Source organism: Puma concolor, chromosome A1, assembly GCF_028749965.1.
Source record: "Puma concolor isolate L17-30 chromosome A1, mPumCon1.1.hap2, whole genome shotgun sequence".
NCBI classification, from domain to species: domain Eukaryota; kingdom Metazoa; phylum Chordata; class Mammalia; order Carnivora; family Felidae; genus Puma; species Puma concolor.
In genome coordinates, this window is record NC_141667.1 from 217,437,562 (window position 1) to 217,451,986 (window position 14,425).

General features: G+C 43.5%; 1 protein-coding gene across 2 annotated transcripts in view; it reads right to left on the minus strand.

Moving 5' to 3' along the window:
* LCP1 (lymphocyte cytosolic protein 1) overlaps positions 1-14,425 on the minus strand; it is a 54,340-nt gene that overhangs the window by 22,699 nt on the left and 17,216 nt on the right. For both annotated transcript variants that reach the window (XM_025924166.2, XM_086711841.1), the window contains exons 2-8: positions 9,592-9,678; positions 8,843-9,006; positions 8,545-8,674; positions 6,734-6,866; positions 4,180-4,261; positions 2,411-2,576; positions 204-346 (exon numbers count right to left, since the gene is read on the minus strand). In XM_025924166.2, coding sequence (XP_025779951.1) covers positions 204-346; positions 2,411-2,576; positions 4,180-4,261; positions 6,734-6,866; positions 8,545-8,674; positions 8,843-9,006; positions 9,592-9,655 — 882 coding nt within the window. In that variant the 5' untranslated portion in view covers positions 9,656-9,678. The remainder of the gene's footprint in view (positions 1-203; positions 347-2,410; positions 2,577-4,179; positions 4,262-6,733; positions 6,867-8,544; positions 8,675-8,842; positions 9,007-9,591; positions 9,679-14,425) is intronic.

Consider the following 14,425-nt stretch of genomic DNA (forward strand, 5'->3'; position numbering starts at 1 on the left):
TCCAAGTCACTAGGACCTTGGACAGATCTGCGTGGGGCCCAGAGGGAGAGCGGCACAAGGACCCTGGAGAGGATCGAGCAGTTCCCAGGACACCAGCCACCCTCTCACGAACCCTAGCGCTTCTGAAGTGACAGAAGGTGGCCTGGAGTCTTTGTCTTTTCTCCACTAACGCCCAACCCCCCTTCCCCGCACACGCCTCCTACCTTGATGTCTGTACTGAAGTTGCTGATTTTGTTGCAGCCTGCGTTTTCCAGGTGGTAATTAGCCCACCTCAGCAGGAGCTCCTCAGGGGAGAGTTTCATCAGGTCTTCCAGACTCTCCCCTTCTCTCAAAAGAGCAATCAGAGCTGAAGGACAAAAGCCGAAGAAAGATAAATCCAGGGGATAGCTGAGGGGAGCAGTTACAACTCTCCCTGGGCTCTTCCGGAAAGCCAACGTGGCAATGTTATTTCTCTGGGGTAAAGGTATTGATAAGCCTGTCCCACGGAATAAACGCTTTATGATCATTCCCTGAAAAGAAATGTAAGGTATTGAGAGCTTATCTACTGTCCTCATTTTTCAGGTGGGAAAGGCAAGTCGCCAGTGAATCTCGAAGCTGTGCCTAGGAGCACCAGGGCAGGGACGCAGAAATAACCAAGACTACCGGCTCAGAACGCTCCTCTGGCTCCATCGGACCACGTTTCACAATATGCCAACAGTTTTGCTTTGAAGAGATCAATTTCATAATAATGGCAATTGTGGGGCGCCTGGGTGGCTCAGTCGGTTAAGCGTCCGACTTCGGCTCAGGTCACGATCTTGCGGTTCGTGAGTTCGAGCCCCGTGTGGGGCTCTGTGATGACAGCTTGGAGCCTGGAGCCTGCTTCAGATTCTGTGTCTCCCTCTCTCTCTGCCCCTCCCCTGCTGATGCTGTGTGTGTGTGTGTGTGTGTGTGTGTGTGTGTGTGTGTGTGTCAAAAATAAGTAAACATTTAAAAAATGTTTATAATAATGACAATTGTCCTCTCGCTATTCCCATAGGTGTTTTGTATTTCAAATGCTCGCTTGGATCATTATTAGCATCTCAAAAAGTATAATCAACTCTTTCCTCTATTTTTCCCTGCTGAATAAATAGGTTTTGCTGGGCTAGAAGGTCTAAATGCAGTTGAGGTCATAATTTGCAAATCAATATTCTTTCTCGTGGGTTCTAAGTTTCCTATTTGCTTTTTCTACTCCATATCATGCTGAATATATTGGTTTAAAAATAGCAACCCAGGATTCTTCAAGGGTTATTGTGATTTGGAGATAGAAATTAGAAAGTATATATAACTAAAGATTAGAATCTGGCTACAGATTTCATATTCTTGGGATCTGTACCAGAAAACTAAAAGGTAACCCTGTTTTTTGTATGATTCTTATTTTTTTTATTCAATTTTGGGATCTCCTTTACTTCCAGGAGGATTATACTTCCCTATCCTTTTATTTTATTTTATGTTAATGTGAAATTTATCGTCAAATTGGTTTCCATCAACACCCAGTGCTCATCCCAACAGGTGCCGTCCTCAATGCCCATCACCCACTTTCCCCTCCCTCCCACCCCCCATCAACCCTCAGTTTATTCTTATCACAATCTGCTACTTCTGTCTAAACAACAGGGCTGTGATTGTTTAAATGAGAGAGGGTGCCGAAGCAGACAGGCTAAGACTGACAGCTACAATATTTAGCTGAGAACTCTGAAACCCTCAATGCAATCCTCCACAGTCTTGGTTAAGAAATAGACCACGTCTCTCCTCATCTGGCGCTGTCACTGCAGTATATGAATGAGAATTGCTTCATAAAACACAAGTTAAAAGAAGTCGTCTATTTTGTTACAAAGTATTCTAAAGGCAAAGTGAACCCAGAAAAGCTCTTGAGGTTGGATCCCAGACAGCCAGACTGAGCTCTAGGTTCTAAACAAGCAGCATTATTAGCCTGTGGTCTTAAAAAGCTTTTGCTCTGTCCTTTTAAAAAGCCGGGTCAGTGTGGACAGAAACTGTTACATTAATGCAACAGATTCAATATAACCATAGTTTTCAAAAACTGGGGATTCTGGGCTTGAGTATTCTTGACATCTTCCTCCTACAGCCTCCCGCACATGTATTAATAAAAAGCCACGCCATTAGGGGCGCCTGGGTGGCACAGTCGGTTAAGCGTCCGACTTCAGCCAGGTCACGATCTCGCGGTCCGTGAGTTCGAGCCCCGCGTCAGGCTCTGGGCTGTTGGCTCAGAGCCTGGAGCCTGTTTCCGATTCTGTGTCTCCCTCTCTCTCTGCCCCTCCCCCGTTCATGCTCTGTCTCTCTATGTCCCAAAAATAAATAAACGTTGAAAAAAAAAATTAAAAAAAAAAAAAAAAAAAAAAAGCCACGCCATTAATAACATCTGTGGCTTAGTTCATACCTTCATTTCTGCTGAGTTCGATGTCCGCAAACAACCCAATCTTGATGACCTGCCACAGAAGTCCCAGCACCAGGTAAGGCTTCCCCTCCTTCAAGTCCTCAGCCCCGATGTTAACCACGTGGCATCCAATGGCTGAGGCAGAATTCAGAGCCAGGTTCAGATTCTCCTGAGGGAGGAAAGTTGTACAAATTTCAGTTTTGACTTTGCAGATGGCAAAACGTTCGACAACAATGTTTTGCTTCTGGAAAGTTCACAGGTCTAGAGGCCTGGTCTTCACTAGATTTTAACATCAAAAGAAAGCAGTAACACCTGAAAGAGGAAATCTGGTAACCCAGGCACTGGGCTTATAAGCGGTGTCTGTTCAATCAAACCGGCTCCCTGAGTTGAAGGCCCACCCTGGGCCGGAGGAAACTAAAGAGTGTTCCATTTTTCTATTTTGCCCTGTGATGGAGCCTACCCACTCAACATCCCCACTGGGCCAGACAGAGAGGGGTACCTTTGAGGGTGGTCATTGTCTTGTCACTGGCTATCATTAATAGCACAAGTGTTGATGTAAATCAAGGTCATAAAAGAGAGTAACAAAACAGCTTTTTGACTTTCAGATTGGGTATTAAGGGAATGAAAAAGATACAAATCAAATTCCTGGGAAAGAGAGAGTGGTGTTCACTAAGACAATTTACTGAGTAACCATAATATCTAGGGACCTTAAGTACACATACACCTACACACACTCACACACACATGCACACATACATATATAGACCACCCGTTCTTAGAACTAGCAACAGCACACGTGATGTATCTCAAACACGGTTGGAATAGAATCAATGACATTTTCAGTCTAGAATCTATATCCTCTTCTTGGGTACGCAAAGAAGAAGATTTTGAGGTAGGGATGTACAGAAGTCGTTTTTATGACAAACTAAAAACAAAACACAGGCTACCGGTGACTTGGAACTTTTGGAGGGGGGGGGAGGAAGTGGGGTTTTGCCTTGGTGGAGAGCTCAAATGATGAATAAAAACACCGTTTCTATTTATGGCCAAGATTAAAATTTAACCTCAAGGTTAAATTTAATAGTAAGCACGTTCATATATGGTTAATCATTGTTCTCACTTTGGTTACCCCTCGCATGTTAAAAGTACACAGCGTTGCTTACGCCAAACAGCATAATATACTGTTCATGATTTAAGTAGTGAGACACGGTTCCAGAACGAGAGAATCACAATAATGTTAAAACGCTGGGACAGAACATAGAAATACGGCTTACTTAACCACTGGTTACTGTTCCAGTTAATTCACAAATTGAAGGCATAAAACCAGGTTATATTTATCACACCAGTGGCCGTGGCCAATACCACCGGGAGGCTGCCAGAGCATTTCCCGTCTCTCAGCCCTTCAATTCTTAGAAAAGCTTATCTTTTCAGCTAAAATGCTGCATGTTTGGCATCAGCTCAAAGATAAACTGCTAGGGAAAGTCTGAGTTGAAACTTTAGCCAATGTGAATTGTATTCATAATTGCCAAAACAAACGACGCCCGGCCACTACTGCTTATGTCCCACCAATGGTCCCCCTCCCCGGCCCCCCTGCTCTGTTAATGAAAGACAAAAACAAAATGTCTTTCTCTGTCCCACTAGTCATGACAAATCACCAGCCGCAAACCTGAGTTCTGGAATAATGGCCAAGCCCCCGGAAAAGGCTGACTCTGCAGTTCCGGGGCTCACGCATCCCAAACACAATCCTATAGTTTGGTAACGGAGAGAAGACATACCTGAATGGTGAAGGGGGTGAGTTTCTTTTTGTTGATTGTTCTTTCATCAATCGTGTCTGGCACTGATAGGTTGATCATTTTACTGAGAAAGAAACAATTAAATTAAAGAAAGCTGGCTTCCAAATGACAGAGTCCAGTAATATTGAATTTGAATTCTAGCAATGTCAGAAGCAAATAAGACCATAATATAATTCATGTGACCCAGCGTTTAGATATCAAATCAGTTATGCGATTTTGACTAGATTCACACTATCTATGGGAAAGGTTAATGTTCCTGAAATCATACTAATATACTGAGGCAGGCAATAAGGACCCCGCTTTATTCATGTACCTAACAAGCTGCAAAATCATCCTGGTTTCTTTAGCATATTAGGAAATTCTGGGTAGAAAGCCAAGGCAAATTCACCAGGAGTGCTTTACTTTCTCAGCTGTGAAAATTGTCCCCACTATATAAATGACCATCTATACACTTCTGAGCTCATGTAATGTCGAAATTTCTATCTGACACTTGGTGGAACTCTATACTTTTAACTAAGTGGATGATAAAATGTTTTATACTCTGCTGTACCTGTTATACCCACTGTTGTATCAATGCTGGAGAAATTTCACCCAGTGAAGTGTCTAATATACTGATCAGACATCTGCAGTGAGCAGTTATTATTTATGAAAAACTGATTTGACTCATTTAGCATTCATTTAACAACTTCAGTGGAGCATAAAAAATACATTTCCTTAGGTCACCTCCACTTTATTTAAAGAAAGGAAGTTGAAAAAGCAAATCCAAAGGAACAACAACAAATTCACAGAATTGTAAACTTGACCCTGGCTATTTGTGTCTAATGAGAAATCAGCATTAACATTTTTTCCTAACAATTTTTATGCAACTGCCTTTTTTGGGGTGGCCTTTAAAGATGTATTTCCATAACTTTGTGGTGTGTGTGTGTGTGTGTGTGTGTGTGTGTTTCCATATATTTAAATAAAAGATACTTTACTGCGATTCAGGCAAAACCAACCCCTAAATTATTATTTGAAAAATCTGAAGCTGTTGGTGAACTAGAAGCCTTGGGAAATGGTAGGAGGGAGGGGTGGCTCAGAAAGTATAAGGTAACCTTGCTCTTGAAAAGCTTACGGTCCAATTATAGAGACAAAATACATCGATATGAAAAGTTACCCAACAGTCCAAAAGAAGAACATTATGATTGCTCCCAAAGGACCACGAATATGTGCTTTAAGAATCCAGTGAAGGGAGAGACCACCAGAGGATTGGAATAGACCAAAAACTATCATGGTAAGTGGATTTCCATAGGAGGAGATGATGGGAAGGGCATTCTTTTTTTTTTTTTTTTTTTTTTTTTAGAATATGTTTATTTTGAGGTAGAGTGTGTGTGAACAGCGAAGGGACAGAGAGAGACAGGGAGAGACAGACAGAATCCCAAGCCGGCTCTGCACTGTCAGCACAGAGCCCGACGTGGGGCTTGATCTCACGAACCATGAGATCGTGACCTAAGCCAAAACCAAGAGTCAGATGCTTAACCAACTGAGCCAACAAGGCACCCCCATGGAAAGGCATTCTTAAAGAGGAGAATAAAAGGCAAAGCCACAGTTACAGTTATGAGCAGGACGTGTACGGTGAAGAGTAAGTATGGTTGCTGATGTAGCCATTCCCGCAGCCATTCACTCAGTGTCCCACGCTGGGTCCCTGAGTCATGGGGGTCTTGGGAGGTAAAGCTAGCAGGAGACTGAGGGAAGATGATGGGGTGCTTTGTGGGCCAACCGAAGGAATTAGGATTTTCTCCTGCCTACATTTTTTACGTCTTTTTTTTTTTTGGCAGTTGAAATTTTTAAAAATGAAATCTCATGGTGAACTCTAATAAATAAAATACCGAAAGCAGAATTGCTCTGCCCAGAGCAGGGAAGAGGGGGTTTTGAATCTTGCCCATCCATCCTTCCCTTCAACTCCTGAGCTCACCTGGGATTGGCTATTCCAAGCCCTTTCTTTCATTAATACCGTGTCTTACAATGGCATTAGAAGCTGCTAAAGCAAGAGCTACAGAAGTATTTCAAAGACACCATGAGGACCAATTGCTGTAGAGGCCTTCCGCAAACAGAATGCATTCCTCTTTTTCCAGGTGTCCTCAGCATTTGAAATGCATGTTGGTACGTACCACTCAAAAGTCTCTGCACAAGGACTGGCACTGGGTTGCTTCAATCATCACGGTGCTATTCTGAATCTAGGTACTTTCAGATGAAGCCAAGTGGCATATGTTCCAAAAGTAATTGCTTTTGACCTTGTATTATTGTATCTCCACCTGTGTTTGTTTGTCTGTATACTGTGCATCCCTCCCCTCCAACCAAACAACAGCAGCTTTACGTGTCTCATTTTAAGTTGCTTGTGAAATTAGTTTGCTTTCCGGGACCTGCCAAGTGCAAGTGCAGAAAGCATTTCAAGTCCCGCTGAGCACCAAAGGACGCTGGCCTAGGATAGACAATGAACTGCTGGTATTCCAGAAAATTCCAGGAAGGTCTTAGAAACCAAGAAGGAAGCGTTATTTACCAAAGGACAATGCCATCTCCCACGGCACTGAAGAGATCATTTGTGTTTGGATTCATTGGGATAACATGTCGACAGTCGGGGTCATTTTCCAGGGCTTTGTTTATCCAGTTGACAAAGGCAAACTTCTCTTCCTCTGCAAGTAAATGATAAAAATGGCTTATTTGCAAAGTGAAAATCTGACATAAAATTATGTACATGGATCTCAGATTGCCATGCCCAGGAGGGCCAGTGAGATGCTATCTGGTCCCTTATCCTATCATCTTACGTTTATTGACACTGAAAAATCTCAGTGACTTGAGGACCAGGCATAGGACCTCTATTCACTCCAAGTCATAAAACATATGGCAAGCAGATTTAATAATATCTAATTATTATATATTAGATATAATAGATATATAATATGTAACTATATTTGTAAATGTTAGAGATATATTTTATTTATATTTAGATACAATTTAAATATGAATGTGATCTAATGCTTTACAGGATAAAACTCAGCGGCTGCCTTCAGCCCAGCCAATTTAAATGTGAGATGATCACAGATAATCCCTACAAGATCTTTGAGCTTCTGTATATAGTTGTTATGAAATAAAATCCTGTGTGATATAATCTTTCTTTCTTATCAGTAAAGCTGCCAGAAGTTCATTTCAGAAGTTTTAATGAAACCTCACGCTATGCCTTACAGCCCAGTACGGTGTTTCCCAAATTGTGTGTCACTGAAAACACAGAAGAATCCCGAGTCACCAAAGTTCGAGTCTTCATTGTCTTGAATATTCATAATGCATATTTATATGATTTCTGTATTTAAAAGCAAAAGGTTAAACACTGCCTTCACAATCGCAAATGGTACTTAACCATGAACTTATCTTTAAGATCCACTAACGTGTTAAAGAACTCAGTTTGGGATTCGTTGGATTACTGTACCGTTTGAATTTTTAATAGTTTCCATTAGGGCTGTTGGATGGCAGCCTGTAAAATAAATACACAGCTTCCTTCCAAATCAGTAAAAATGTAATATTCTTGACCCATCAGTAGGCATTGAGAATAAGTGTGGAGTGAAGTGTGGAGGAGATAAAAGCCTGAATAGTTCATTTTATCCAAAAGATTTATAAAGGAATTCTGGCAGCCTCAATGTATTATTTATTTACTTATTTATTTATCTAATTTTTTAAAATTCACATCCAAATTAGTTAGCATATAGTGCGACAACGATTTCAGGAGTAGATTCCTTAGTGCCCCTTCCCCATTTAGCCCAGCCCCCCTCCCACAGCCCCTCCAGCAACCCTCTGTTTGTTCTCCATATTTATGAGTCTCTTCTGTGTTGTCCCCCTCCCTGCTTTTGTATTATTTTTGTTTCCCTTCCCTTATGTTCATCTGTTTTGTCTCTTAAAGTCCTCGTATGAGTGAAGTCATGTGACATTTGTCTTTCTCTGACTAATTTCATTTAGCATAATTCCCTCCAGCCTCAATGTATTTTTCTTTCAATATATGAAGTTTATTGTCAAATTGGTTTCCTTTCAATGTATTTTTTAAATGCTGTTGAGATGACTTGGTATCGGACTCTACCTAGAACTAGGATTGCTCCTCCTCCATCACATCCCTGGAATTAGCTCGCCAACCACAGGGAAACAGGCAGTAGTCAATACACTCGCGTTGGCTTCTGTGTCGGTTTGCACCCCTTAGGTTTAACACCGAGTTTAGAACGTGGAGCCCCAGAAGGCACGGATCCTTTCCATATGGCTCCCTCTCCCGCTACCCCCCGGGTCTCTCCTCGTGCCAGCACCCTCCCCACTTCCGCCGGGACAGCGCACCTGAATACGAGTGCTGGGTGCCGACGCTGGACTGCTCCGAAGTACCACCGATCGCGCAGATGCCTTCCTTCTTATTGATCGCCTTCCTAAAGGTCTTGGCAACCTCTGTGCTTTTCAGGCCGTGGAAAACCTGCAAAAGTGGAGTGTATCTTTAGAAACCCAATCTGTGATCAAGAGAATCCCAAAGGGAAGAATATGTAATAGTGAGGCGGGGAGGGTGGGAATCCATTTCTGGATATTTCTCAGGTTGAGGCCCCAAGCTTCAAACGCATCTCCGTGCGTCCTGCCTCATACCCACCTTGATAAACTCGTCAAAGCTGATCCTCCCGTCCTGGTCCAGGTCACCTGTGGCCATCAGGTTTTCTGCAATTTCTCTCACTTTGTACCCGGGCAGAGGCAGGCAAGCGGCCTTGAACAAATCATTCAACTCATTGCAGCTGATGTACCCATTGCCATCGGTATCTGCAAGGCAAGAGAGGACTGGAAATTTCAGGGCAGTTCAGGAAACAGGGTAAAGAGGTGGGGGAAGGCGAGACGGGAGGTGAGTGGGCCGGAGGGGCAACCATTCGGGGGTCGCAGCCTGACCCCATGCGAGAGTCAGAGTCTCGCAAGAGGCCTGTTTCTACCGGGGAGGGCCATTAGCGTCACTTCCAACATCCACGCGTCATAACGTCACAGCAGAGGTTCTGGCGACAGAATCTGAAGAGACTTTTACAGAAAGAGATGGGAAAATACATCACAAGCTTAGAGATACAAAGCCAGAGTATGGAACAGCAGAAAAACCAAGGAAACCAAGGAAATCAGACCAGATAAGAATATGAGAAAAGCGGCAGGGGTGAGAGGGTCCATATTCCATGTTTTAATAGAGAAAGAAGCCATCTTCCTAAAGCAGATGTTTCAAAATTAAGTTCCCTCAGCTCCTCTAACCAATACCGCTGTATTCCTTTCACTTCCGCTCTTTGGCTCATGTTACCGATTCACTGAATCTGTCCTGAAGCTACTCAGCAAAGAGGAGAATCATGTGACTTGAGTGGCAGGCCTGCTCACCAACTTTGGCAAAAGCTTCTCTGAGCTCCATCATTTCTTCATCGGACACTGATCCTCTGGCCATTTTTATTGCTTTCGGCAACAGATCTGAGGAAGGAGAAGAACATAAGGAATGACTTCCGTGCGTCTTAATTCTTAAAGTACCACAGTAAGCAGCAATTTCCATGTATCAAATGAAGACAATATCCCTCCGTATCCCTCACGATTTATACATATCTTCCCCATAGGTAAGAAATGACCTCATTCTTAACCGTCCACGTGGCCTCCAATTGGCCCTCACCATTCCCTCCTCTCCCTGGGTCTACAGACTGTTCCACATCAGGAGCCGGAGCTGATTCCCTCCCCTTGAACCTGGGCTGACCCTGTGTCTGCTTTGACCATTGAGCCATGTCTGGGACTGGAACCTTCCGGCTCCTTCCTTTGGGAATGCTCAGTCTCAGGATATTCCCTCTTGGAAACCAAGTGCCATGCTCTGAGATGTCCAACCCGCATGAAGAAGCCAACGAAGGACCGGGTACTCTGCTCACCTGTCCCTGCTGGGCTCCCAGCTGACAGCTAGCCTCAACCGCCAGGCACCAGAAATTCTATACGCGGATCTTTTACAATTACACACGGAGTAGGCTACTTTGGACATTCCAGCTAATTTGAGACCCTAGATGTCCACGGTCCCCCGTCAAATCACACAAAACAGAAAAACCACCCAGCTGTGCCCAATGAACAGGATCGAGAGATACGGTAAAATGGCTGTTGTGGTAAATCACTAAGTCTTGGAGTCGTGTGCTGCATGGAAATATACAACTATAACGCTTAACTTTTACATAAATGCCTTTTTTAGAGATGATGTCATGTTCACATTTACAATTAGTATGTTTGGCCAAGCCAACAGGTAACTTTTATAACTTCAAAGGGAGTTTTCAAAGTTCTCTCAATATTGAGGGAAAGGGGAAGGGAACCTGACCCTCTAATAATTCATATGTGGGAATCTCAGGGACTTTCTAGGTGTTCTTGTTTTTGGAAAGGCTAGTCTTGCTGGGAAACTTAAATGCCAGCGCTGGAGTTAATTTCCCCTTCCCTGTGCTTTATTGCTGCCCTCTAGTGGGTAGAAAGAGAATGAAACTGAAAACGGATTATATTCTCCATGCGCCTAGCTCATCCACACCAGAATATTTCAAATTGCAGTTCCACTAAAGCTTGCTGCATTTCCTGCTGGTGAAGGAATAAGCAGGGTGGGAGTGCGGATGATGGGGTATTTTTACATGTAATTATAATTTGAGCATTTCAGTGAAGTTACTGATGTTTTGCAAATATGTTACATCTGTGAAATGCCTGGGTGGCTCAGTCAGTTAAGCGTCTGACTCTTGATTTCAGCTCAGGTCATGATCTCATGGTTCATGGGACTGAGCCCCACATCCGGCTCTGCCATGGACAGCGTGGAGCCTGCTTGCGATTTTCTGTCTCCCTCTCTCCCTGCCCCTGCCCTGCTCTCTCTCTCTCTCTCTCTCTCTCTCTCTCTCAAAAATAAACAAACATTTAAAAAACATATTTCACATTTGTTACAGGATATTACTTTAAATGAATTTCCTTTTCTATGTTTTCACAGCATTTTATAGTGCTATACTTGTTCTCGGTGCCAACCAATCAACAACCACATAAAAAGGGAAGCAAGCTTAACACTTAGATCTATAGTTCAAAAATGCCTTACGCTCAATTTGGCTTATCCACCAACTTACTCTTTTGTTATGTACACATATTGGTGGCGTCAAACTTTGGTTTCCCCCCAAATCCTTTGTTAACAGAAGCTTTACATGTAGGTTGAAACAAACAAGACAAAATAACAACTCTGAGAGGCGTTGGCTGAAGAAACTCAAATGCTCCCCTCTACTCTCCCACTTCCTGTGAGCTTATGTACCAGTAGGAACTCCAGGGAGCATGATTTGAAAGTCAAAGGCTTAAAGGTGCCTAGGTGGCTCAGTCGGTCAATCATCCGACTGAGGCTCAGGTCATGATCTCCAGGTCCGTGAGTTCAAGCCCCACGTTGGGCTCTGGGCTGACAACTCAGGGCCTGGAGCCTGCTTCAGATTTGTGTCTCCCTCTCTCTCTGTCCCTCCCTTGATTATGCACACGCTCTCTCGCTCTCTCTCTCTTAAAAATAAACATTAAAGGGACGCCTGGGTGGCGCAGTCGGTTAAGCGTCCGACTTCAGCCAGGTCACGATCTCGCGGTCCGGGAGTTCGAGCCCCACGTCGGGCTCTGGGCTGATGGCTCGGAGCCTGGAGCCTGTTTCCAATTCTGTGTCTCCCTCTCTCTGTGCCCCTCCCCCGTTCACGCTCTGTCTCTGTCCCAAAAATAAATAAACGTAGGAAAAAAAAAAAAAAAAAAAAAAAAAAAACATTAAAAAAAGAAAGTCAGAGAATTAGATACTGTTGCTATTTCAATTCCTCTAAAAATATGTTTTATTATCAATAATAATTTTATTAGTAACCTCATGTATCTAAAAAAGGTTCACTGTGTTCTCTGAAGGAAGGTAAAACTGCACAGAACTTAACTGTATAAGCAAATATTTACACAGCACAGTAACCCTCAGGGACAGGCAATGGCTATCTGACTTTCTTGCCTTCCTCCTCTCCTTTCCTTTTTTTCTCTGCCTCTCTCTGTCTCCCTCCCTTTTTTTTAAATTTTTTTTCTTCCTTTCCTTCCATCCACTCATCCTCCCTTCCTCCCATCCTTCCTTCCTTCTTCCTCCCTCACCAAGCCTTGTTCCAAAAACAATTTGAGCCGGCTTACAAAGTGACACCCAAGCGTAAGAATTAAATGAATGAAATCATGTAATTGTTAAGGAGGAGAGCCACGCCTAGGTAAGACAAGATAATGGCAGGGGGGCTTTAATCCTTCAGGTCCACAGTTAAGACTGCGTATTTTGCTAGAAGCAGGCTGAAAATCTAGTTCCAAGTTCTCTAGAAGCGAATGCAAAAAGGGAAATGTCATCAGCTACATACTTCACTCCATCTCTAAGAGCCAAACAAACCAATGTTTTTTTAGGACCACAGAACTGAGGTCTCATAGCAATACCTTCACCCAGGAGAGGACACTTGTGAGGTGCAGTAAACACTAGGTTCGTGTTTATTATAATGTCCCTCAATGAAATCTGATGGCATAAATATAGATATATATTCCCATTTTGTAGAACAGGAAATAGAAGCTCAGAGAAGTTAGGACACATATCTCAGATCACACAGCCAGGGAGAGGAGCAGCCAGGATTCCAATTCTCAGTCTTTTCTCTTCCCTCATGCTGTCTACTCAGGTTGAATGCCTCCACACTTCTGCTAGACATTCAGTTTGTCCACCCATACGCTCAACCAGCAATTATTAACCATCTAATATGTATACTCCATGGGAGATTTTAAAAAATTCGTAACACAGAGAGCCTATCTAGGTATTCTAGCTTAGGAAGATTTTGCTTTCACGTGTGAGGGAAGCAAAGCTTCTGTGCTAAGAAATTCGTACATAACTTTGTACCCTTTTCTAAATCCTTGTGAGTAATTTGGCCTAGATTTCCTTTATGCCTTTACAAATATCCCATATACACATCAGGAGAAGGTTCTCCATCACATTTCCACAAGATCTTTTTTTTTTTTTTTTAATGTTTTTATTTATTTCTGAGACAGAGAGAGACAGAGCATGAGCAGGGGAGGGGCAGAGAGAGAGGGAGACACAGAATCGGAAGCAGGCTTCAGGCTCTGAGCTGTCAGCACACAGCCCGACGCGGGGCTCGAACTCATGTACCATGAGATCATAACCTGAGCTGGAGTCGGACACTCAACCGACTGAGCCACCCAGGCGCCCCTCCACAAGATCTTTGATAAAATCCAAGGGGCTTTAGACCTAGAGGTGGCTGGCCTTTCTTGTTCTTAGGTGTCTTAATTCACACTTCCTGGTTCATGGACGCTCATGGGGTTATGAGATAAATTCATTCATTTACCAGTATTTTCTAAACGCCTGCTATAAGCCAGGTGCTGTTCTCATTTCAGGTGAGGCATGTCTACACTGCCCCAGTTACCCGAAAAGCAGGGAATAATGTTAAAGGTAGAAGCTTGAACGGGATCTCTGAGTCTGACCTTGACCCCATCCTTTGACATAAGCGTTTCAGACCGTCGAGCACTGTAAGGGGCTAGGGAGAAACACAAGTGAAGGCAAAAATGAGACCGCGTCTTGAGGGTCAAGAGCAGGGCCAAAGAAGCAACAAAAGAGTCACGGTATTAGGTAAGAAAGAAAATCTCAAGACCACGGTGCAATGGAAAAGCTGAGAAAATGAATGGCATGGCCCGTTCAAAATTAAAGACCGAGAAGGGGTGGGAGAAGCGTTATTTTAAAACCATGTGGTTTTTTTTTTTTTTTTAATTTTTTTTTTTCAACGTTTATTTATTTTTGGGACAGAGAGAGACAGAGCATGAACGGGGGAGGAGCAGAGAGAGAGGGAGACACAGAATCGGAAACAGGCTCCAGGCTCTGAGCCATCAGCCCAGAGCCCGACGCGGGGCTCGAACTCCCGGACCGCGAGATCGTGACCTGGCTGAAGTCGGACGCTTAACCGACTGCGCCACCCAGGCGCCCCAAAACCATGTGGTTTTTAAGCACCATGGCAAGCAGGTCGAGATGAAAAACCTGGGCCTCTGGAGAACTGTGTTTTTTCAAAGAGATTTATAAACGGGGAAGATCAACTTAGAGAAGCCGTAGAGTGAGACAGCCCTCACATTTTAAGGTTCCCAAATCCCTGAGTGGTTTGCGAGCCAGAGGAAAATTCCTTTAAAAGGTGCACTGGAGAAGCAACAGTCA